At 46.8% G+C, this 27,105-nt stretch overlaps 1 protein-coding gene across 2 annotated transcripts; it reads left to right on the top strand.

Moving 5' to 3' along the window:
• On the top strand, positions 1-23,869 carry LOC139366677 (phosphatidylinositol-3,5-bisphosphate 3-phosphatase MTMR6-like). Of its 2 annotated transcripts, XM_071104363.1 has the most exons (14): positions 1-248; positions 9,347-9,466; positions 12,106-12,268; positions 12,541-12,698; positions 12,840-12,968; positions 15,080-15,214; positions 15,311-15,443; positions 17,889-17,998; positions 18,930-19,055; positions 19,718-19,861; positions 19,942-20,048; positions 20,132-20,266; positions 22,756-22,882; positions 23,339-23,869. In XM_071104363.1, the coding sequence occupies exons 1-14, from the start codon at positions 99-101 to the stop codon at positions 23,651-23,653; spliced, it is 2,052 nt and encodes a 683-aa protein (XP_070960464.1). In that variant the 5' UTR covers positions 1-98; the 3' UTR covers positions 23,654-23,869. The 2 variants fall into 2 exon arrangements, with proteins under 2 accessions (XP_070960464.1, XP_070960463.1); XM_071104362.1 differs by having other exon boundaries at positions 22-248; positions 15,080-15,443.
• The last annotated feature ends 3,236 nt before the right edge of the window (positions 23,870-27,105 follow it).

Consider the following 27,105-nt stretch of genomic DNA (forward strand, 5'->3'; position numbering starts at 1 on the left):
GTAGTCCGTAGCGGAGAAGTACGCCCAAGCAGGAAGTGCTGTGAAGAGCCGATAGCTAACATCTACTGAAAACATACACAATCGTGAACGCTCAACGAATGCCGGTAGCAAGTAAAAAAAAGCAATCAAATAACATCAGCTTGCCGCACCTTGATAGTCGATGTGCGAGTCATATCGCCGGTCAACTGTTTATATCGTTGCTTGCACTGACAGCTGTCAGCGAAATGGAACATATCCGAACCCCAAAGGTAAGAAAGCTAACGTTAACTAACTTGCGTACCACCCAGCAAAAACATTTAAAATGCATGCTATGTAGTTAGCAAGCTAACAATAATAACTTGCTATGCAATAACGAATGGTGCGTTGACAGTGGTGTCCAAATAGATATAGGATAATATTGCAGGGGTGGCTAGTTAGCCAGCCAGCTTTCTAATGTGTGTTCAGGGTTGGGGAGCAATGTAATCCGGTACATGTAAGGGATTACGTTTTCTTATAAACGAATCAGTTACGTTACCAGCAAGATATTGTAATCGGATTACAAATACTTTTATAAAGCTAGAGGATTACTTTTCAATTCATAAAGGATGTTTGCGGAAGAAAACAAATTATAGTAATCTGTTGTCAATGATGTCTTGTTTTGCACAAAATAATAAAATGCAATACTACAGGATATTTCTTAACGTAGCTCTCTATTAGCTAGCTATAACTTGCATGTTCACGTATCTCCAACCATGATCACCGGTGGGGCACCGGTGTCAAGGTAACTGAGGTAATATGTACATGAAGGTAGAGTTATTAAAGTGACTATGCATAGATAATGACAGAGAGTAGAAGGGGGGGGGGGGGAGCACAATGCAAATAGTCTGCGTAGCCATTTGATAAGCTGTTCAGGAGTCTTATGGCTTGGGGATTCAATCTTGCAACCTTACGGTTAACTAGTCCAACACTCTAACCACCTGCCTTACATTGCACTCCACGAGGAGCCTGCCTGTTACGCGAATGCAGTAAGAAGCCAAGGTAAGTTGCTAGCTAGCATTAAACTTATCTTATAAAAAACAATCAATCAATTAATCACTAGTTAACTACACATGGTTGATGATATTACTAGTTTATCTAGCGTGTCCTGCATTGCATATAATAGATGCATATAATATTTGCGAAAAATAACTGTCGTTGCTCAAACGTGTACCTAACCATAACAGAGTCAGGGTAGCGTTATATGCAGCAGTTTGGGCCGTCTGGCTCGTTGCAAACTGTGTGAAGATTATTTATTCCTAACAAAGACAGCCAATTTTGCCAAACGGGGGAGGATTTATCAAAAGCGCATTTGTGAAAAAAGCACAATCGTTGCACGACTGTACCTAACCATAAACATCAATGCCTTTCTTAAAATCAATACACAGAAGTACATATTTTTAAACCTGCATATTTAGCTAAAAGAATCCAGGTTAGTAGGCAATATTAACCAGGTGAAATTGCCACTTCTCTTGGGTTCATTGCACGCAGAGTCAGTGTATATGTAACAGTTTGGGCCGCCTGGCTCGTTACGAACTAATTTGCCAGAATTTTACGTAATTATGACATAACATTGAAGGTTGTGCAATGTAACAGGAATATTTAGACTTATGGATGCCACCCGTTAGATAAAATACGGAACGGTTCCGTATTTCACTGAAATAATAAATGTTGTGTTTTCGAAATGATAGTTTCCGGATTCGACCATATTAATGACCTAAGGCTCGTATTTTTGTGTTATTATGTTATAATTAAGTCTTATGATTTGATAGAGCAGTCTGACTGAGCGATGGTGGGCACCAGCAGGCTCGTAAGCATTCATTCAAACAGCACTTTAGTGCGTTTTACCAGCAGCTCTTCCATTGCGCTGACTTCAAGCCTATCAACTCCTGAGATTAGACTGGTGTAACCGATGTGAAATGGCTAGCTAGTTAGTGGGGTGCGCGCTAATAGCGTTTCAAACGTCACTCGCTCTGAGACTTGAAGTAGTTGTTCCCCTTGCTCTGCAAGGACCGTGGATTTTGTGGAGCGATGGGTAACGCTGTTTCGAGTTTGGCTGTGGTCGCTGTGTTCCTGGTTTGAGCCCAGGTAGGGGTAAGGAGAGGGACAGAAGCTATACTGTTACACTGGCAATACTAAAGTGCCTGGAAGAACATCCAATAGTCAATGAAATACAAATGGTATAAAGAGAGAAATAGTACTATAAATACTATATTAACTACAACCTAAAACTTCTTACCTTGGAATATTGAAGACTCGTTAAAAGGAACCACCATATGTTCTCATGTTCTGAGCAAGGAACTTAAACGTTAGCTTTCTTACATGGCACATATTGCACTTTTACTTTCTTCTCCAACACTTTGTTTTTGCATTATTTAAACCAAATTGAACATGTTTCATTATTTATTTGAGGCTAAATGGATTTTATTGATGTGTTATATGATGTTAAAATAAGTGTTCATTCAGTATTGTTGTAATTGTCATTATTTCAAATAAAATGTAAAAAATCGTCCGATTAGTCGGTATTGGCTTTTTTGGTCCTCCAATAATCGGTATCGGCGTTGAAAAATCATAATCGGTCGACCTCTAGCTTGGACCAGGTTAGTTTGTTGGTGATGTGGACGCCACTACAACCCCGTTGATGGGAATGGGGGCGTGCTCAGTCCTCTTTTTCCAGTAGTCCACAATCATCTCCTTTGTCTTGATCACGTTGAGGGAGAGGATGTTGTCCTTGCACCACACGGTCAGATATCTGACCTCCCTATAGGCTGTCTCATCGTTGTCGTTGATCACTGTTGTCATCAGCAAACTTAATGATGGTGTTGGAGTCGTGCCTGGCCCTGCAGTCATGAGTGAACAGGGAGTACAGGAGGGGACTGAGCACGGACTACTGAGGGGCCCCCTTGTTGAGGATCAGCTTGGCGGCTGTGTTGTTACCTACCCTCAACACCTGCGAGCGGCCCTTCAGGAAGTTCATGATCCATTTCCAGAGGGAGGTGTTTAGTCCCAGGGTCCTTAGCTTAGTGATGCGCTTAGAGGGCACTATGGTGTTGAACACAGAGCTGTAGTCAATGAATAGCATTCTCACATAGGTGTTCCTTTTGTCCCGGTGTGAAAGGGCAGTGTGGAGTGCAGTAGAGATTACATAATCTGTGGATCTGTTGGTGCGGTATGCAAATTGGAGTGGGTGTATGGTTTCTGGGATAATGGTGTTGATATGAGCCATGACCAGCCTTTCAAAGCATTTCATGGCTACAGACTTGAGTGCTACGGGTCGGTTGTTATTTAGGCAGGTTACGTTAGTGTTCTTGGGCACAGGGACAATGGTGGTCTGTTTGAAACATGTTGGTATTACAGACTCAGTCAGGGACAGGTTGAAAATGTCAGTGAAGACACTTGCTATTTGTTCAGCGCATGCTTGCAGTACACGTCCTGGTAATCTGTCTGACCCTGCGGCCTTGTGAATGTTAAACCTGTTTAAAGGTCTTACTCACATCGGCTGCGGAGAGTGTGATCGCACAGTCGTCCAGGATAACTGATGCTCTCATGCATGTTTCATTGTTACTTGCCTCAACGTGAGCATAGAAGTTATTTCGCTTGTCTGGTAGGCTCATGTCACTGGGCAGCTCTCGGCGGTGCTTCCCTTTTGTAGTCTGTAATAGTTTGCAAGCCCTGCCACATCCGACGAGCATCAGAGCCGTTGTAGTCCGATTCGATGTTAGTCCTGTATTGAAGCTTTGCCTGTTTGATGGTTCGTCGGAGGGCATATCGGGATTTCTTATAAGCTTCCGGGTTAGAGTCCCACCCCTTGAAAGCGGCAGCTCTATCCTTTAGCTCAGTGCGAATGTTGCCTGTAATAGGATGGTCTATAGGATGGTCTATAGGATGGTCTATAGGATGGTCTTTACAATGGTCTATAGGATGGTCTTTAGGATGGTCTATAGGATGGTCTATAGGATGGCCTATAGGATGGTCTTTAGAATGAGTTGAATTGTCTATTAGGCTTGCGTTTTGGGGGGTGATTCAGACCAGGGTAGAGCGACTCGGTGAATCCACTGTGGACATAGATAATTTACACACTTTACCATGTAACTCAGTGGAGATTAACTTCTTGGTTTACGCTCGGTTGTCTCTCACTATGGCGCTTAATAACTGATGTGCCAGTGACCTGTTTTTGTAGCGAGCCACCTCGTGTTTCTGTTTGTCCTCCTTGGCTCAAACACAATATTAGATTTATTAGACTATCTTGCATGTTTCCTGGTAATGCATTTAGTGTGACGGATCATGGGGCCGCCATTGTCCTTTAAACAACTTCATATTATCAAGATATGAAAGTGTCACCAACTAAAAGGTAAACAATAGGCCTACAGCAAATGCAGCATTTACACTGAGCATTTAGCTCTGTTCAGGAGTGCTCAAAGCAGGCCATTCCATGAGCACAGCATTTATTTTTCAACTGGAGTCAGTGAGCCCAATCAGTCCTCCATGGCAAAGCAAAGTTGACAGTATTTTCTTCATGCTATAGTGGGTGACAACCACAGTTTTCTCAGGCTCAAAGCTTTCATGTGGGTGTAGCTTAATAAAAATCCGGATTGAAGAGCCAACTCAGTCCTTTTTGGAGGGTCATTTTTCAGCAACTCTATAAAAAAAAAGAAAGTACTTCCGGGTCAATGATTCATATTTAAGTGACATTTGCATTCCATTTGGGTTTTTAAACATGTTCCAAGGTCAAATTTATGCCCCCAATGTGATTCAATAGCAAAAACTATTCTGGGTGCTGCAGTAAAAGTGTTGTAGGGAATACTCTGTACAACATGATCCTGGGGGCAGTCCCCAAAAGACTGCAGACAGGGGACACCTGCAGGCAACCACACCCACCCTTTCACCTGAACAAAACAAAGAAGTATGTCTGTCAGAACTGACACTCCTAGGGTGTGGTTGTTTTGTTCAGGTGAAAGGGTGGGGGGGGGTTGCCTGCAGGGGTGTTTCCAATCTGCGGTATTTTGGACTCTGCCCCCAGAACCCTGTTTGATCTCTTAAAGCACACAGACAGTCAACCCCTGATATTTGGTTCATGGTTGCACTAAAGTGGATCATGCAAATATCCGGACCGGAGCGAGGAAATATAATGTATTACATTGGGACGGCAATGCACTTAGGATAAATGGTAAACAGAACAGACTGAGTCATCAGCTTGACTTCAGGCCATTTCTTCCCTCATCCTCTTTTTTTCCATCTCCTTTAGCCTATACACACACACACACACACACACACACACACACACACACACACACACACACACACACACTTCCTGTTCTTCTGTTTTCTGCCAGTCCTTGACTGAGTTGACTGATCGCCATCCTGTGGAGTTGCCTAGCGCCACGCTGGTTGCTGGGAGACAGAGAGAGACCTTTTCAAAGAGAGAGAATAGGCTATTTGTCTATATTCAGTCAAGGGTTCTAAATGATGTCATTAAGGTGAGACATAACCTACAGGGTGTGAAGACAAAAGGGTACAGAGTTAAGTTTGACTGGTTACAAGATGAATAACCAGGCTGTCAGTGTTCTACCCTGGTCCCACTGACTCCGTGTTCTGCTGATGTTAAAGCTGTGGCAGTGTTAACGAGGACGGTAGTACTGTGACTGAATACCTGGTAGTAGGTATTTTCCAATACTAATGTGGTATACAACGTGCATGGTATTTTCCAATACTAAAACCATGAAATTACTACATTGGAAGGACATTCCATAGAGCAAGTCAAAACCATTCAACAATCTGAGTTTAGGCGGATGAGAAGTTGCGCTTCACCAGCCATGTAGAGAGCCTTGTCAGGAACAAGCTGTGTATTGGGTTTTATTACCAGCACAAGCCTTGTTTTTTTTCCTTTACTGCTTGAAAGGAGTTGATTCGTTGTACTTTTCTCTCTGTGTTAGACTATGGTGATACTATTTATGTACAAGTCTCCAGCTCTACGCTGCAGGCTCTTGACTCTGTGTATCAAGTAGCCCTTCGTTTGTCACCAGTCAGAGACGTCAAACTCACAGCTGTGATCTCTACAGTGCTGTCGGGTGGACATCACTAGCATCACGCAGGCTCAAACAGTGCTACATTCTTATTTTTTAAAACTGCCGTTGTATCTATTCTCTCTTCTCGCTCGAAATGAAAAGCCATACAAGCTCAGATCTCATGCTAACTGTCCCGAAAATGTTACCGGAGCATGGAGACAGGTCCTTTCATACCTCAGTCTGGAATTCCCTCCCAGCCAACCAACAACTACAGGTCCTTTCATTACTCAGTCCCCTGGTCTGGAATTCCCTCCCAGCCAACCTACAACTACAGGTCCTTTCATTACTCAGTCTGGAATTCCCTCCCAGCCAACCTACAACTACAGGTCCTTTCATTACTCAGTCTGGAATTCCCTCCCAGCCGACCTACAACTACAGGTCCTTTCATTACTCAGCCCCCTGGTCTGGAATTCCCTCCCAGCCAACCTACAACTACAGGTCCATTCATTACTCAGCCCCCTGGTCTGGAATTCCCTCCCAGCCAACCTACAACTACAGGTCCTTTCATTACTCAGTCTGGAATTCCCTCCCAGCCAACCTACAACTACAGGTCCTTTCATTACTCAGCCCCCTGGTCTGGAATTCCCTCCCAGCCAACCTACAACTACAGGTCCTTTCATTACTCAGCCCCCTGGTCTGGAATTCCCTCCCAGCCAACCTACAACTACAGGTCCTTTCATTACTCAGCCCCCTGGTCTGGAATTCCCTCCCAGCCAACCTACAACTACAGGTCCTTTCATTACTCAGCCCCCTGGTCTGGAATTCCCTCCCAGCCAACCTACAACTACAGGTCCATTCATTACTCAGCCCCCTGGTCTGGAATTCCCTCCCAGCCAACCTACAACTACAGGTCCATTCATTACTCAGCCCCCTGGTCTGGAATTCCCTCCCAGCCAACCTACAACTACAGGTCCATTCATTACTCAGCCCCCTGGTCTGGAATTCCCTCCCAGCCAACCTACAACTACAGGTCCTTTCATTACTCAGCCCCCTGGTCTGGAATTCCCTCCCAGCCAACCTACAACTACAGGTCCTTTCATTACTCAGCCCCCTGGTCTGGAATTCCCTCCCAGCCAACCTACAACTACAGGTCCTTTCATTACTCAGCCCCCTGGTCTGGAATTCCCTCCCAGCCAACCTACAACTACAGGTCCATTCATTACTCAGCCCCCTGGTCTGGAATTCCCTCCCAGCAAACCTACAACTACAGGTCCATTCATTACTCAGCCCCCTGGTCTGGAATTCCCTCCCAGCCAACCTACAACTACAGGTCCATTCATTACTCAGCCCCCTGGTCTGGAATTCCCTCCCAGCCAACCTACAACTACAGGTCCTTTCATTACTCAGCCCCCTGGTCTGGAATTCCCTCCCAGCCAACCTACAACTACAGGTCCTTTCATTACTCAGCCCCCTGGTCTGGAATTCCCTCCCAGCCAACCTACAACTACAGGTCCTGGTGTCCCTGGAGGAGGTCAAAGGACAAATAGAGGAACAGGTTGTTGAGACATGTAGTTGTCACCTGATGTCACTAGTTTGCGTTGTCTTACGTAAGGAAGCATGTTTTACTTTACACACGCCTACACACACCACACCACACGCCTACACACACACACACCACACACACACACACACCACACAACACACACACACCACACACCACACACACACACCACACACCACACACACACACACACACACACGCCTGCACAGACATCACACACACAACACACACACACCACACACAAACACACAAACACACCACACACACACACACCACACACCACACACACACACCACACACCACCACACACCCCACACCACACACCACACACCACACACACACACACAGCCACTGTTTGTTTGCTGTTGTGTTTGTGCTGTTGCCAGTATCTTCGGTCTGTGTTGTCCGTTTTGTCTTACTTAACATTATTATTTTGTTATCTCATTCCCCGTCCCCACAGGGGGGGGGGGCTTTTGCCGTCATTGTAAATAAGAATTTGTTTCTTTATTGACTTGCCTAGTTAAATAAATGAAAAATAGGGACAGTTTTTTTTTCTTGGATCTATGTGTTTGAGGGAGAGAGGTCGAGAGGAGGAGAGGTCGAGAGGAGGAGAGGTCGAGAGGTCGAGAGGAGGAGAGGTCGAGATTAACAGTGCGTTTATGTGTGGGAGCTGAGATGAGCTGAGGGAAGTTTATTGAAATTCCAGTAACAAATGACATGCAAGTCACAGCCACTCCAGAGCTCTTATATATATATATATATATATATATATACAGCTGTAATTATAATTGCCAGCCTTTCTTTCTGGCTAAGTGGCTAATGCTCTGCTTGTTGTATAACTGACAACAAGTACTGTGTCTGACACATCTATATAGATTGACAGCTGCGTATCCTATTTCATTTCTGTGTGTGTGTGTGGGTAGGGGTCATTGTTTACCTGGGTGTGTGTGTGGGTAGGGGTCATTGTTTACCTGGGTGTGTGTGTGGGTAGGGGTCATTGTTTACCTGGGTGTGTGTGTGGGTAGGGGTCATTGTTTACCTGGGTGTGTGTGTGGGTAGGGGTCATTGTTTACCTGGGTGTGTGTGTGGGTAGGGGTCATTGTTTACCTGTGTGTGTGTGTGGGTAGGGGTCATTGTTTACCTGGGTGTGTGTGTGGGTAGGGGTCATTGTTTACCTGTGTGTGTGTGTGGGTAGGGGTCATTGTTTACCTGGGTGTGTGTGTGTGTGGGTAGGGGTCATTGTTTACCTGGGTGTGTGTGTGTGGGTCATTGTTTACCTGGGTTCTAACTGTTATTTACCTGTGTTTGGGTGGGGGTCATTGTTTACCTGGGTTCTAACTGTTGTTTACCTGTGTGTTTGGGTAGGGATCATTGTTTACCTGGGTTCTAACTGTTGTTTACCTGTGTGTTTGGGTAGGGGTCATTGTTTACCTGGGTTCTAACTGTTGTTTACCTGTGTGTTTGGGTAGGGGTCATTGTTTACCTGGGTTCTAACTGTTGTTTACCTGTGTGTGTGGGTGGGTAGGGGTCATTGTTTACCTGTGTGTGGGTGGGGGTCATTGTTTACCTGGGTTCTAACTGTTGTTTACCTGTGTGTTTGGGTAGGGATCATTGTTTACCTGGGTTCTAACTGTTGTTTACCTGTGTGTTTGGGTAGGGGTCATTGTTTACCTGGGTTCTAACTGTTGTTTACCTGTGTGTTTGGGTAGGGGTCATTGTTTACCTGGGTTCTAACCGTTGTTTACCTGTGTGTGTACTTGTGCAGGTGGAGCAGGTGCGTCTGTTGGACCGTTTCAGTAACAAGTCGACCAGCGGGACGCTGCACCTGACGGCTACACACCTCATCTTCGTGGAGAGCAATGCCGACGCCGCCCAGGAGATCTGGGTAAGAAAGACCGGCATTCAGAACACACCTTATCTCACACAGAGCTCTGAGTTCAGAATGTAGGACTTCCTTTAACTCCTGCTTGACACACACATCTACAGTGTACTTTGATACATGGGTGTTTGATTGTGTGGGTGTATTGTTGTCTGTCTAGCGGTGAAAGAGAATTACTGTTGAGACACCGTGGGAACCGGGTTCAGCCTTCCTCACGTGACAACTGTTGCTACAATAACCTGCCGGCCCAGCCTTGTCTCCCGTCGCCTTAGTAACCTGTTGACAGGGCTAGGTGGAAAGGGAAGGAGGGAGAGATCAAGGAGAGGAAGTAGGAATGGCCTAGGTTGAGCAGCTGAATCAGGTGTGTTAGTTGGTGCTGGGCTGGAGCCTGGAACATAAGTCGGTAAACCCTGTGGTACTTCAGGGCTTTCAGTCACATCTCTGGTCTATGAAGTTAGTCTGATTTCAGCAGAGAAACTGCTGCCAAAGTTCCTACACAATTCCTTCCTCTTCTACTGTTGAGCACAGGGAAGGTATGTGTGTAGGAGTTAATTTGGTAGCTATCAGTCAGCATTTTAAGTCTCTCCTCTCTCTCCCCATGGGGCTTTATTGGCATGGGACACATGTTTACATGGCCAAAGCAAGTGAAATGGATAAACAAAAGGGAAATAAACAATCGAAAATGAACAGTAAACATTACATTCACACAAGTTTTAAAATAATGTACATTTCAAATATTATATTATCGGCTACAGTGTTATAAAAATGTGCAAATAGTTGAAGTATGAAAGGGAAAATAAATAAACAGATTAATATAGTTTGTATTTACAATGGTGTTTGTTCTTCACTGGTTGCCCTTTTCTTGTGGCAACAGGTCACATATCTTGCTGCTGTGATGTCACACTGGTATTTCACTTAACAGATATGGGAGTTTATCAAGCTTGGATTTTTTTTACAATTATTTGTGGATCTGTGTAATCTGAGGGAAATATGTGTCTCTAATATGGTCATATATTTGGCAGGAGGTTAGGAAGTGCAGCTCAGTTTCCACCTCATTTTGTGGCCAGTGAGCACATAGCCTGTCTTCTCTTGAGAGCCATGTCTGCCTACGGCGGCCTTTCTCAATAGCAAGGCTATGCTCACTGAGTCTGTGCATAGTCAAAGCTTTCCTTAAGTTTGGGTCAGTCACAATGGTCAGGTATTCTGTCAAAAAATATGAAAATATGAAATATACTTATATTGAGCACTTTGGGGTAGAGGTCAGATGAAGTGAGGAAGAACAGATATCACTAAGGTTCTGTCTAGCAACAGAGATGCATTGGCTGTTCGGTTGTGGAGGAGGAGACTCCTAGGAGAAAGGGTTAAATATCAGTGCTTGTGTGAATGTTATGCAGCGGTATCGACCCAATGGGTGAATAAACTTGTTTTGAGCTATATTAAGCGTCTGTGAGTTTTAATAGGTTCATTTAGAACCTGACAAAGGTTTGTGAATCGCTTCCTTTTAATTGATTGTAGAATTTAGCGTCTCTTTTCTGGATTTTGATAATTAGTGGGTATCGGCCTAATTCTGCTCTGCGTGCATTATTTGGTGTTTTACGTTGTACACTGAGGATATTTTTGCAGAATTCTGCATGCAGAGTCTCAATTTGGTGTTTGTCCCATTTTGTGAATTCTTGGTTGGTGAACGGACCCCAGACCTCACATGTTCTATAACTGATTCCAGTATTTTTAGCCAGATCCTAATTGGGATGTCCTTTTGATGGCATAGAAGGCCGTTCTTGCCTTGTCTCTCAGATCGTTCACAGCTTTGTGGAAGTTACCTGTGGCGCTGATGTTTAGGCCAAGGTATGTATAGTTTGTGTGCTTTAGGGCAACAGTGTCTTGATGGAATTTGTATTCGTGGTCCTGGCAACTGGACCTTTTTTGGAACACCATTATTTTGGCCTTATTGAAATGTACTGTCAGGGCCCAGGTCTGGCAGAATCTGTACAGAAGATCTAGGTGCTGCTGTCTGCCCTCCATGGTTGGTGACAGATGCACCAGATCATCAGCAAACAGTAGACATTTGACTTCAGATTCTAGTAGGGTGATGCCGGGTGCTGCAGACTGTTCTAGTGCCCTTGTCAATTCGTAGTTAAGTGTTGATGAGGGTGGGGCTTAAGCTGCCCCCCCCCCCCCCCCCCCCCCCCCCCCAGCACTGAGGAAATCTGTTTTTGTTTTTCACATAATAACGGCACATTTGTGGTTTGTGTACATGAATTTTATAATGTTGTATGTTTTCCCCCCCAACACCACTTTCTCACACACACCTCCGTCTGTGCTGGAATGTTCTGCTAGTGATTAACTATGCTGATGAATGCACATTTGAATAACTTCCCAGGATTAAAGTCCCAATAGAGTTGTGGGTTATCTAATATGCATTCACACACTGCTGGCATACAGAAAGATATATATATATATATATATATATATATGATCTATGCTGATTGCGATGAGTTTGTGTGTGAAATGTTCAGTAGAGCGAGAGAATAAAATAAAGTATTTACCACCTGTATAAATGACATCAGACTGAACATGTCCAGTATATAGGCCATGTGTCACGATCAGTCTATCAGGTGTCATGTCTGCTTTGTGTTCCCCTCCAGATCCTGCACCACCACATCGGGTCAGTGGAGAAGCTGCCGTTGACCACCAGCGGTTGTCCCCTGGTCATCCAGTGTCGTAACTTCAGAGTGGTCCACTTTGTGGTCCAGAGAGAGAGAGACTGTCACGACATCTACAGCTCACTGCTCAGACTGCTACGACCAGGTACCTAATGTGTGTCTGTCTTTGAGTGTGTGCAGGATGCTTGAGTCAAGTGAAGTTTCAAAAGAATGTTCACATTTTCTCTCTCTTCCCCTTCTCCTCTCCCTCTTCTCCTTCCCTCCCTCTCTCCTCCTCTTCCCTCCCCTTTCTCCATCTCCCTCCCTCTTTCCTCTTCCCTCTTCTCTCCCACCCCTCCTTCCCTCCTCTCTCCCCTCCCCCTTCTCCATCTCCTCTCTGCCTCCTCCTCTCTTCTCCAACTCTCTCTCCCTTCCTAGTATCCTATGAGGAGCTCTATGCGTTCTCCTACAACCCCAAGCAGAACGAGCAGCAGAGAGAGGAGGGCTGGCAGCTCATTGACCTGGGGGCAGAGTTTGAGAGGATGGGCGTCCCCTGCGACCAATGGCAGCTCACTGATGTCAACAGGAACTACAAGGTGGGGGGTCTATCAATAGTAAATGTTAGGCGTTGGCCCTGTCCAGAAACAAACCTTTGGTGTCTGCAGATCTAATGGAATAGTATTGATTGGATGTTTTACAACCTGTCCTATGTAATATTCCCTCTCGTTGTGTTGTAGATATGTGAGACGTATCCCAGGGACCTGTATGTGCCCATCACAGCCAGTAAGCCCATCATCGTCGGCAGCTCCAAGTTCAGGAGCAAAGGACGCTTCCCTGTCCTCACATACTTCTACCAGGAGAAGAAGGTAACACCTAACCCTTACACAGCGTCCTTCTATCCCTTACCCAGTGTCCTTCTATCCCTTACCTTACCCAGCGTCCTCCTAAACCTTACCCAGCGTCCTCCTAACCCTTACCTTACTCAGCATCCTCCTAACCCTTACCCAGCGTCCTCCTAACCCTTACCTTACCCAGCATCCTCCTAACCCTTACCTTATCCAGCGTCCTCCTAACCCTTACCTTACCCAGCGTCCTCCTGACCCTTACCCAGCGTCCTCCTAACCCTTACCTTACTCAGCATCCTCCTAACCCTTACCCAGCTTCTTCTTAACCCTTACCCAGCATCCTCCTAACCCTTACCTTACCCAGCATCCTCCTAACCCTTACCTATTCCAGCATCCTCCTAACCCTTACCTTACCCAGCGTCCTCCTGACCCTTACCCAGCGTCCTCCTAACCCTTACCTTACCCAGCGTCCTCCTAACCCTTACCTTACCCAGCGTCCTCCAAACCCTTACCTTACCCAGCGTCCTCCTAACCCTTACCTTACCCAGCGTCCTCCTAACCCTTACCTTACCCAGCATCCTCCTAACCCTTACCTTACTCAGCATCCTCCTAACCCTTACCCAGCTTCTTCCTAACCCTTACCCAGCATCCTCCTAACCCTTACCTTACCCAGCGTCCTCCTAACTCTTACCTTATCCAGCATCCTCATAACCCAGCGTCCTCCTAACCCTTACCCAGCTTCTTCCTAACCCTTACCCAGCATCCTCCTATCCCTTACCTTACCCAGCATCCTCCTATCCCTTACCCAGCGTCCTCCTAACCCTTACCCAGCGTCCTCCTAACCCTTACCCAGCGTCCTCCTATCCCTTACCCAGCGTCCTCCTAACCCTTACCTTACCCAGCGTCCTCCTAACCCTTACCTTACCCAGCGTCCTCCTAACCCTTACCTTACCCAGCATCCTCCTAACCCTTACCTTACTCAGCATCCTCCTAACCCTTACCCAGCTTCTTCCTAACCCTTACCCAGCATCCTCCTAACCCTTACCTTACCCAGCGTCCTCCTAACTCTTACCTTATCCAGCATCCTCCTAACCCAGCGTCCTCCTAACCCTTACCCAGCTTCTTCCTAACCCTTACCCAGCATCCTCCTATCCCTTACCTTACCCAGCATCCTCCTATCCCTTACCCAGCGTCCTCCTAACCCTTACCCAGCGTCCTCCTATCCCTTACCCAGCGTCCTCCTAACCCTTACCTTACCCAGCGTCCTCCTAACCCTTACCTTACCCAGCGTCCTCCTAACCCTTACCTTACCCAGCGTCCTCCTAACCCTTACCTTACCCAGCGTCCTCCTAACCCTTACCTTACCCAGCGTCCTCCTAACCCTTACCCAGCATCCTCCTAACCCTTATCCAGCGTCCTCCTAACCCTTACCTTACCCAGCGTCCTCCTAACCCTTACCCAGCGTCCTCCTAACCCTTACCTTACCCAGCGTCCTCCTAACCCTTACCTTACCCAGCGTCCTCCTAACCCTTACCTTACCCAGCGTCCTCCTAACCCTTACCTTACCCAGCGTCCTCCTAACCCTTACCTTACCCAGCGTCCTCCTAACCCTTACCTTACCCAGCGTCCTCCTAACCCTTACCCAGCGTCCTCCTAACCCTTACCCAGCGTCCTCCTAACCCTTACCCAGCGTCCTCCTAACCCTTACCCAGCGTCCTCCTAACCCTTACCCAGCGTCCTCCTAACCCTTACCCAGCGTCCTCCTAACCCTTACCCAGCGTCCTCCTAACCCTTACCCAGCGTCCTCCTAACCCTTACCCAGCGTCCTCCTAACCCTTACCCAGTGTCCTCCTAACATCTTAGCTACATCCCAAACCTACATATAACCCAGTGGAGGCTGCTGATGGGAGGACAGCTCATAATAATGTCTAGAACGGAGCAAATGGAATGGCACCAAACTTCTGGAGACCATGTGTTTGATGCATTTAATATCATTCCACTGATTCCGCTCCAGTCATTACCACAAGCCTGTCCTCCCCAATTAAGGTGCCACCAACCTCCTGTGACATAATCCCTAAAACATCATCAGGTATGTGTGGCCTAATCTGCATGCTCGTCTCTGCCCCCTGCAGGCAGCGGTGTGTCGGTGCAGCCAGCCTCTCTCTGGGTTTAGCGCGCGATGCCTGGAGGATGAGAGCATGCTGCAGGCCATCAGCAAAGCCAATCACAACAGCCGATTTGTCTACGTCATGGATACCAGGCCCAAGGTACCCAATCTCGACATGGCTAGCTATCTCCTCCCACAGAAGTATGTGGACATTCTCAGTCCCTCTGTGTGTGTTAATCTTCCTCCCTCTCTGCAGTTGAATGCCATGGCCAACAGAGCAGCTGGTAAAGGCTATGAGAATGAAGATAACTACTCCAACATCCGCTTTCAGTTTGTGGGGATCGAGAACATCCACGTGATGAGGACCAGCCTACAGAAACTACTGGAAGGTTGGTTACGCTCAAACTCACTCACTCAGACAGACAGACAGACAGACAGACAGACAGACAGACAGACAGACAGACACTCACACAGTCACTCACTCACTCACACAGTCACTCACACAGTCACTCACTCACACAGTCACTCACTCACACAGACACTCACTCACTCACTCACTCACTCACTCACACAGACACTCACTCACTCACTCACTCACTCACACAGACACTCACTCACTCACTCACTCACTCACTCACACAGACACTCACTCACTCACTCACTCACTCACTCACACAGACACTCACTCACACAGACACTCACTCACACAGACACTCACTCACTCACTCACACAGACACTCACTCACTCACTCACACAGACACTCACTCACTCACTCACACAGACAGACAGACACTCACACAGTCACTCACTCACTCACACAGTCACTCACTCACTCACAGTCACTCACTCACACAGTCACTCACTCACTCACACAGTCACTCACTCACACAGACACTCACACAGTCACTCACTCACACAGACACTCACTCACTCACACAGACACTCACTCACTCACTCACTCACACAGACACTCACTCACTCACACAGACACTCACTCACTCACACAGACACTCACTCACTCACACAGACACTCACTCACTCACTCACACAGTCACTCACTCACTCACACAGTCACTCACTCACTCACACAGACACTCACACAGTCACTCACTCACACAGACACTCACTCACTCACACAGACACTCACTCACTCATACAGACACACAGACACTCACTCACTCACTCACTCACACAGACACTCACTCAATCACTCACTCACACAGACAATCACTCACTTACTCACTCACTCACACACTCACTCACTCACTCACTCACACAGACACTCACTCACTCACTCACTCACTCTCTCACTCACACAGACACTCACTCACTCACACAGGCACTCACTCACTCACACAGACACTCACTCACTCACTCACACAGACACTCACTCACTCACTCACTCACACAGACACTCACTCACACAGACACTCACTCACTCACTCACTCACACTCACTCACACAGACACTCACTCACTCACACAGACACTCACTCAATCACTCACTCACACAGACAATCACTCACTCACTCACTCTCTCACTCACAGACACTCACTCACACAGACACTCACTCACTCACACAGACATTCACTCACTCACTCACACAGAGACTCACTCACTCACACACACACACACACTCACTCACTCACACAGACACTCACTCACTCACTCACACAGACACTCACTCACTCACTCACTCACTCACACAGTCACTCACTCACTCACACAGTCACTCACTCACTCACACAGACACTCACACAGTCACTCACTCACTCACACAGACACTTACTCACTCACACAGACACTCACTCACTCACACAGACACTCACTCACTCACTCACTCACTCACACAGACACTCACTCAATCACTCACTCACACAGACAATCACTCACTCACTCACTCACTCATTCACTCACTCACTCACTCACAGACACTCACTCACAGACACTCACTCACTCACACAGACACTCACTCACTCACACAGACATTCACTCACTCACTCACACAGACACTCACTCACTCACTCACACAGACACTCACTCACTCACTCACACAGACACTCACTCACACAGACACTCACTCACTCACTCACTCACACAGACACTCACTCACTCACTCACACAGACACTCACACAGACACTCACTCACACAGACACTCACTCACACAGACACTCACTCACTCACTCACACAGACACTCACACAGACACTCACTCACTCACACAGACACTCACTCACTCACACAGACACTCACTCACTCACACAGACACTCACTCACTCACACAGACACTCACTCACTCACACTCACTCACTCACACAGACACTCACTCACTCACTCACTCACACAGACACTCACTCACACAGACACTCACTCACTCACACAGACACTCACTCACTCACACAGACACTCACTCACTCACTCACACAGACTCTCACTCACTCACACAGACACTCACTCACTCACACAGACACTCACTCACTCACACAGACACTCACTCACTCACTCACACAGACACTCACTCACTCACTCACACAGACACACAGACACTCACTCACTCACTCACACAGACACTCACTCACTCACTCACACAGACACACAGACACTCACTCACTCACTCACTCACACAGACAATCACTCACTCACACAGACACTCACACAGACACAGACACTCACACAGACACTCACTCACACACACTCACTCACACAGACACTCACACAGACAGACAGACACTCACTCAATCACTCACTCACACAGACAGACAGACACTCACTCAATCACTCACTCACTCACACTCAGACTCCCTCTACTTCTCTCTCTCTCTCTCTCTCTTAGTGGTGGGAACTCGTTCTCTGTCAGTGAATGACTACCTGCTGGGCTTGGAGAGCTCTGGTTGGCTACGACACGTCAAAGCTGTGGTAGACGCAGCCATCTTCCTCACCAAGGTAAGGCCCCGGGCCTCCAATCCCCTTCTGCTCTTCAGCTCTAGTTAGTCCCGCCCCCTTCTGCTCTAGTTAGTCCCGCCCCCTTCTGCTCTAGTTAGTCCCGCCCCCTTCTGCTCTAGTTAGTCCCGCCCCCTTCTGCTCTAGTTAGTCCCGCCCCCTTCGGCTCTAGTTAGTCCCGCCCCCTTCGGCTCTAGTTAGTCCCGCCCCCTTCGGCTCTAGTTAGTCCCGCCCCCTTCTGCTCTAGTTAGTCCCACTGATGTTGGAATGTCTTCCCTGGACTGCATCCAACATCTGTTCCATGTTTTGATAATGACAAGGGAAGTGATTAACCTTTCACTCTCACAATTCAGTTCAAGGGGCTTTATAGGCCTGGGAAACATATGTTAACATTGCCATAGCAAGTGAAATAGATAATTACAAAAATAACAGTAATTATTACCCTCACAAAAGTTAAAGGAATAGACATTCCAAATGTAATATGTTTTTATTTATTTCACCTTTATTTAACCAGGTAGGCCAGTTGAGAACAAGTTCTCATTCACAACTGAGACCTGGCCAAGATAAAGCAAAGCAGTGCGACACAAACAACAACACAGAGTTACACATGGAATAAACAAAACATACAGTCAATAATACAGTAGAAAAATCTATATACAGCGTGTGCAAATGAGGTAGGATAAGGGAGGTAAAGGCAATAAATAGGCCATAGTGGCGAAGTAATTACAATATAGCATTTAAACACACTTCCATAGTATGTCTATATACAGTGTTGTAACAATGTGCAAATAGTTAAAGTACAAAAGGGAAAATAAATACACTTAATATGTGTTGTATTTACAACGGTGTTTGTTCTTCACTGGTTGCCCTTTTCTTGTGGTAACAGGTCACAAACCTCTCTTTTCCTCCTCTCTCTCCCCTCCTCCCTCCATAGGCAGTAACAGTAGAAGGAGCCAGTGTGTTGGTCCACTGTTCAGACGGCTGGGATCGGACAGCCCAGGTCTGCTCTCTGGGAGCTCTGCTCATGGACCCCTACTACCGCACCATCAAAGGCTTCATGGTAGGTTTGTGTACTACTGTACCATCAAAGGCTTCATGGTAGGTCTGTGTACTACCTCACCATCAAAGGCTTCATGGTAGGTCTGTGTACTACTGTACCATCAAAGGCTTCATGGTAGGTCTGTGTACTACCTCACCATCAAAGGCTTCATGGTAGGTTTGTGTACTACTGTACCATCAAAGGCTTCATGGTAGGTTTGTGTACTACTGTACCATCAAAGGCTTCATGGTAGGTTTGTGTACTACTGTACCATCAAAGGCTTCATGGTAGGTTTGTGTACTACCTCACCATCAAAGGCTTCCTGGTAGGTTTGTGTACTACTGTACCATCAAAGGCTTCATGGTAGGTCTGTGTACTACCTCACCATCAAAGGCTTCATGGTAGGTCTGTGTACTACTGTACCATCAAAGGCTTCATGGTAGGTCTGTGTACTACCTCACCATCAAAGGCTTCATGGTAGGTTTGTGTACTACTGTACCATCAAAGGCTTCATGGTAGGTTTGTGTACTACCTCACCATCAAAGGCTTCATGGTAGGTCTGTGTACTACCTCACCATCAACGGCTTCATGGCAGGACACAACACAACTTCCCTATGCCTGTAGAGATGGGTAAAATTAATATCAGGTCATAAAAAACTCTGTTCTCTCTCTCTGTGGTTCAGGTCCTCATAGAGAAAGACTGGATCTCATTTGGACACAAGTTTGCAGACAGATGTGATCAGTTGGATGGTGACCCCAAGGAGGTGTCCCCCGTCTTCACACAGTTCCTGGAGTGTGTGTGGCAGCTCACAGAACAGTTCCCCCAGGTAGGTGTGTGTGCCAGAATACTCAGAATACCACATAGCAGCCGTGAGTGATGATGGTGATGATGCCTACTCTTCCTCAGGCGTTTGAGTTCAATGAGTGGCTGCTGCTGCAGATCCATGAACATGTTCACTCCTGTCAGTACGGGAACTTCCTGGCCAATAACCAGAGGCAGAGAGAAGAGCTGCAGTGAGTAACATACACACGCACTCACTCACGTACACAAAAACACACATACAGTATACATATTAAACTCTATCTTCTCCCACCAGACTCAAAGACAGGACTCACTCTCTGTGGGCGTTTCTGTTGAGTGAGGGGCAGAACTACCTAAACCCCGCCTTCTGCCACACCTACGCAGAGACACACCCTGTCCTAGAACCCTCCACCCTGCCCTGCCACCTCAAGTAAGATCTAGTTGTTTACCTCATCTCGCTCTCTCTCCTTATACAGTGCCTTGCGAAAGTATTCGGCCTCCTTGAACTTTGCAACCTTTTGCCACATTTCAGGCTTCAAACATAAAGATATAAAACTGTATTTTTTTGTGAAGAATCAACAACAAGTGGGACACAATCATGAAGTGGAACGACATTTATTGGATATTTCAAACTTTTTTAACAAATTCAAAAACTGAAAAATTGGGCGTGCAAAATTATTCAGCCCCCTTAAGTTAATACTTTGTAGCGCCACCTTTTGCTGTGATTACAGCTGTAAGTCGCTTGGGGTATGTCTCTATCAGTTTTGCACATCGAGAGACTGACATTTTTTCCCATTCCTCCTTGCAAAACAGCTCGAGCTCAGTGAGGTTGGATGGAGAGCATTTGTGAACAGCAGTTTTCAGTTCTTTCCACAGATTCTCGATTGGATTCAGGTCTGGACTTTGACTTGGCCATTCTAACACCTGGATATGTTTATTTTTGAACCATTCCATTGTAGATTTTGCTTTATGTTTTGGATCATTGTCTTGTTGGAAGACAAATCTCCGTCCCAGTCTCCGGTCTTTTGCAGACTCCATCAGGTTTTCTTCCAGAATGGTCCTGTATTTGGCTCCATCCATCTTCCCATCAATTTTAACCATCTTCCCTGTCCCTGCTGAAGAAAAGCAGGCCCAAACCATGATGCTACCACCACCATGTTTGACAGTGGGGATGGTGTGTTGCTTTTACGCCAAACATAACGTTTTGCCTTGTTGCCAAAAAGTTCCATTTTGGTTTCATCTGACCAGAGCACCTTCTTCCACATGTTTGGTGTGTCTCCCAGGTGGCTTATGGCAAACTTTAAACAACACTTTTTATGGATATCTTTAAGAAATGGCTTTCTTCTTGCCACTCTTCCATAAAGGCCAGATTTGTGCAATATACGACTGATTGTTGTCCTATGGACAGAGTCTCCCACCTCAGCTGTAGATCTCTGCAGTTCATCCAGAGTGATCATGGGCCTCTTGGCTGCATCTCTGATCAGTCTTCTCCTTCTATGAGCTGAAAGTTTAGAGGGACGGCCAGGTCTTGGTAGATTTGCAGTGGTCTGATACTCCTTCCATTTCAATATTATCGCTTGCACAGTGCTCCTTGGGATGTTTAAAGCTTGGGAAATCTTTTTGTATCCAAATCCGGCTTTAAACTTCTTCACAACAGTATCTCGGACCTGCCTGGTGTGTTCCTTGTTCTTCATGATGCTCTCTGTGCTTTTAACAGACCTCTGAGACTATCACAGTGCAGGTGCATTTATACGGAGACTTGATTACACACAGGTGGATTGTATTTATCATCATTAGTCATTTAGGTCAACATTGGATCATTCAGAGATCCTCACTGAACTTCTGGAGACAGTTTGCTGCACTGAAAGTAAAGGGGCTGAATAATTTTGCACACCCAATTTTTCAGTTTTTGATTTGTTAAAAAAGTTTGAAATATCCAATAAATGTCGTTCCACTTCATGATTGTGTCCCACTTGTTGTTGATTCTTCACAAAAAAATAAAATTTTATATCTTTATGTTTGAAGCCTGAAATGTGGCAAAAGGTCGCAAAGTTCAAGGGGGCCGAATACTTTCGCAAGGCACTGTATCTCTTTCAATCTCATCCACTCTACCCTAAGCATTAGTCCTATTTCTCTGTCCTTCCCCCAGCTTTGTTACTCCTCTCATCCTCTCTCTTTCTCCTCTCTCTCTCTTCTCTCTTTCTCCTCTCTCTTTCTCCTCTTTCTCCTCTCTTTCTCCTCTCTCTCTCTCTCTTCTCTCTTTCTCCTCTCTTCTCTCTTTCTCCTCTCTCCCTCTTTCTCCTCTCTCCCTCTCTTTCTCCTCTCTCCCTCTCTTTCTCCTCTCTCCCTCTCTTTCTCCTCTCTCCCTCTCTCTTTCTCCTCTCTCCCTCTCTCTTTCTCCTCTCTCCCTCTCTCTTTCTCCTCTCTCCCTCTCTCTTTCTCCTCTCTCCCTCTCTCTTTCTCCTCTCTCCCTCTCTCTTTCTCCTCTCTCCCTCTCTCTTTCTCCTCTCTCTCTCTCTTTCTCCTCTCTCTCTCTCTTTCTCCTCTCTCTCTCTCTCTTTCTCCTCTCTCTCTCTCTCTTTCTCCTCTCTCTCTCTCTCTTTCTCCTCTCTCTCTCTTTCTCCTCTCTCTCTCTTTCTCCTCTCTCCTCTCTCTCTTTCTCCTCTCTCCTCTCTCTCTTTCTCCTCTCTCCTCTCTCTCTTTCTCCTCTCTCCTCTCTCTCTTTCTCCTCTCTCCTCTCTCTCTTTCTCCTCTCTCTCTTTCTCCTCTCTCCTCTCTCTCTTTCTCCTCTCTCTCTCTTTCTTTCTCCTCTCTCTCTCTCTCTCATTAATCTTGCCCTACAACCTCATGTGAATGTTACTCCTTAATGTTCCTAATTTCTCTCTCTCTCTCTCTCTCACCCCCCCCCCCCCCCGTCAGGTTCTGGAGGAATATGTACCACCAGTTTGATCGTTCCATGCACCCCCGTCAGTCTGTCCTGAAAACCGTTCTCACCCTGAAAGAGAGCAACCGCCAACTGGAAGACACAATAATGAAACTGGAGGCTGTGAGTACACTCCTTGTTCTCATTCTCTCTCTCTAGCACTCTCACCCTCTCTCACTCTCTCTCTCTAGCGCTGTCACCCTCTCACCCTCTCTCTCTAGCGCTGTCACCCTCTCACCCTCTCTCTCTAGCGCTGTCACCCTCTCTCACCCTCTCGCATTCTCTCTCACCCTCTCTCACCCTCTCTCTCTAGCGCTCTCACCCTCTCTCACCCTCTCTCTCACCCTCTCTCTCTAGCGCTGTCACCCTCTCTCACCCTCTCTCTAGCGCTGTCACCCTCTCTCACCCTCTCGCATTCTCTCTCACCCTCTCTCACCCTCTCTCTCTAGCGCTCTCACCCTCTCTCACCTTCTCTCACCCGCTCTCACCCTCTCTCACCCTCTCTCTCTAGCGCTGTCACCCTCTCTCACCCTCTCTCTCATGACCTAATTTAACTCTGTCTTCTCTCTGTTCCTCCAGAGACTACAGAAGCATGGCATCAGCCCCCCCACCCCAGACCCCCAGGCCCCCCCTAAAGACCAACGCACCCTCCTTAACCACACACGGCCCCACTCCCTCATCCTGGCAGCCCCCCTCAGCCTTAAGGAGGCGCAGCATCAGGAGGAGGTGGGAGAGGAGGCAAAAAAATGCTACAGTGACACAGAGCGGACAGTAGAGGGAAGCAGCGGTTCAGAGCGCAAGGAGAGCTACGGAGACCTGCAGGGGACATACGGGGCTAAGGTGGAGCCCGCTGTGGTCAGCCTGGAGTTTGGAGTAGCCCGCATGACATGCTGAGGGGAGGGGAGATTGGACTGGAATGGGGGGGGGCACTGAGCGACGCGGTGACTGAAGGACGGGTGTGTGTTGTGTTCAGCCATATTCCTATGAGGGTGTACTGTATGCCTGTAATGTACGTCTCTGTGGAAAGAGACACTATGGCATCTACCCTACTTAGAAAGGCTGTTTTATGAATGTTGAAAAGCTCTAAAGAGAATAAATGAGAAGATGAAACCGTTTGTTCTATGTATTATTCAAGTCAGTAACTAAAGCACTGTATGACCCCTTCCAAGCATCAGACTGTCTGCTCTGATCTCTTGATGTTTAAACCATCAGATCCAAGTCCTTGTGACCATCCCATATTTAATGTTCTCAATATTGAAATCCTTCCAATGGGACCACAGCCAGGTACAGATTTTAGTCCTAAAACTCTTCCATCCTCTGTCAAAGCCATATCACCTGTTGGATAACCCTGTTTTAACATGTGGACGGCATGATTCCTCTTTAATCTGAATGATGATGGATTCTGAATGTCGACGTTGCTGCATCAAGTCCAACATTCAGCCACGGACATGGCATTGATGAGATAATCCCACTGGTTCTCTTGCATTGATCGGATAATCCAATTGGTTACCTCTGTCTGACTGGATGAGGTCACGCATTTTGAAGTCATTGCAATGATAACTCTGGGGTCATGGAACACTAGAGGGGTCAGCAAGAGAGCAAGGAGGCTGTGTGTGTGTGTGTGCGACCGATTTGACAGACTTTCTATATACAATCAGAGTTATTGACCAATCGGTCCCAGTTTCTAAGAGGAGAGACACATCAAGATTTTTCAGACAGTTCTAGACAGTTTTCAGACCATGTTAAATCAATGAAAACAGCCATCGTTCCCTGACATCCAGCAGGTGGTCACTATAACACACCGTGGTGACAGCAGTCAATAAGACAGTCCCTGTTGCTTTTAGCCGTCCGTCATTATAGTGCATCTGACCTCTTAACAGACCCCTGACTAGTATCACTAAAGGACTAGGTTAACAGACCCCTGATCACTATAGGACTAGGTTAACAGACCCCTGACTACTGTCATTATAGGACTAGGTTAACAAACCCCTGATCACTATAGGTCTAGGTTAACAGATCCCTGACTAGTATCACTATAGGACTAGGTTAACAGACCCCTGATTACTGTCACTATAGGACTAGGTTAACAGACCCCTGACTACTGTCACTGTAGGACTAGGTTAACAGATCCCCGACTAGTATCACTATAGGACTAGGTTAACATACCCCTGACTAGTATCACTATAGGACTAGATTAACAGATCCCTGACTAGTATCACTATAGGCCTGACTAGGTTAACAGACCTCTGACTACTGTCATTATAGGACTAGGCCCTCCTTGATTTCTCTTGGGCCCCCGGGACCAGTGGAGCCTCACTACAGTGTAGTGTAGTCATACTATGGCCCATGCTGAGAGAACAGGACATTGCTGTCCTCCAGCAGTCGCTACCATCGTGTAACGGGGTAAGACAGGCTGGAATGGGTTTATACAGCTGGACCTGAACCATTTCTGTCCGATCCATATGGACACCATACCTGAGGAACGCCATACACCATACCGGAGGAACGCCATACACCATACCGGAGGAACGCCATACACCATACCGGAGGAACGCCATACACCATACCGGAGGAACGCCATACACCATACCGGAGGAACGCCATACACCATACCGGAGGAACACCATACCTGAGGAACGCCATACACCATACCGGAGGAACGCCATACACCATACCGGAGGAACGCCATGTAAGCTCACACACACTAGGTTACAGATGGTGTGTGTGCTCGTTTAAGGTTTTATGAGCTGCGTATATGTGCATGTTAGAGTGTGTGTGAGTCTACTTGCTCCTAAACTGTTTATGAATATGCCCGGCATGAGCAGTTAACTCTTTTCACCAGTTCTCTACAAACCTCAATAAAGACACTCGGCAGCTATTTTCTGCTACCAACTCTCACAATCTCGCGTCAGAATTAGACGTTCGTCCATGTTAATCAAACCGTCAAATTTTCAAAGATGTTCCAAATCGTCAAATTTCAAAGTGTTTTAAGTTCAGGCGTTAACTCCGAATGGTTAAGGTTTGAGATGGGTTTGTTTTTTTTTTCTCTTGTAAAAACAACTTTCTATTGCTGGATTCAAACTTGCAACCTTCTGAATCAGAGGCCAATGCTTACGCCCATCTCTGTCCATAACAACATCGCCAAACCAAAACATTCTTGCAAGTAAAAAGCTCTCAATGTGTTGCCCCCTAGTGGCCGGTTTCCACGTCATCTCCCAACATCCTCAGACATGGAGGGGCATCGGAAACTGACTTGTATCACCGGTGACCTGGCTGGTGTTATTCCTAGCCTGGCTAGCTGATTGTCTCTGCTTTCACTAATACACCCCTGGCTTCTGAAGAAGGCTACTCTATCGTTGTGTCAGCTTTCTGTAAAGACCAGCTAAAGCCCTGTGGCCTGAGACAAAGAACTCCTTGTACTTTAAGAGCTCTGGAGGTCATTGTTACTACACAGACACACACACACACACACACACACATTCTGTATTTGCACTCTCACTCCATCAATAGTGTCTGGTGAAGGGTTGGACTGCATAGACAAGACCCCCACCCCCCCTTTCCCCACACACTTCTCCTTCTGCGTGGTGAACTGGGCCTCCTTAATCCATTTCGTACCGTTGCACTTACCTTCCATTAAACATTAACAGGTATTTTAGATGACATGGTTCCCCTAATGTATCCCAGAGCGCTCCAACATCCTGCCATGTTCTCAGCCAGCCATGACACTACAGAGGTACGCACACACACACTAGTCCTAGTCTTGGTCAGAGAGGCAGCCATGACACTACAGAGGTACGCACACACACACTAGTCCTAGTCTTGGTCAGAGAGGCAGCCAAGAACCCGATGGTAACTCTTGACAGATTTCCAGAGTTATTCTGTGGAGATGGGAGAACCTTCCAGAAGGACAACCATCTCTGCAGCACTCCACCAATCAGTCCTTTATGGACTAGTGCCCAGACAGAACCCACTACTCAGTAAAAGGCACATGACAGCCCGCTTGAAGTTTGCCAAAAGGCACCCATGAGAAACAAGATTCTCTGGTCTGAATGCAAACTGTCACATCTGGAAGAAACATAGCACCATCCCTATGGTGAAGCATGGTGGTGGCAGCATCAAGCTGTGGGGATGTTTTTCAGCGGGCGGGACTTGAATACTAGTCAGGATAGAGGGAAAGATAAATGGCGTAAAGTACAGCGAGATCCTTGATGAAAACCTGCTCCAGAGCACTCAGGATTTCAGACTGGGGCGAAGGTTCACCTTCTCACAGGACAACAACCCTGGCACACAGCCAAGCCAACTTTGGGACAAGTCTCTGAATGTCCTTGCGTGGCCCAGCCAGAGCC

Source organism: Oncorhynchus clarkii, chromosome 15 (genome assembly GCF_045791955.1).
Source record: "Oncorhynchus clarkii lewisi isolate Uvic-CL-2024 chromosome 15, UVic_Ocla_1.0, whole genome shotgun sequence".
In the NCBI taxonomy this organism is placed as follows: Eukaryota; Metazoa; Chordata; class Actinopteri; order Salmoniformes; family Salmonidae; genus Oncorhynchus; species Oncorhynchus clarkii.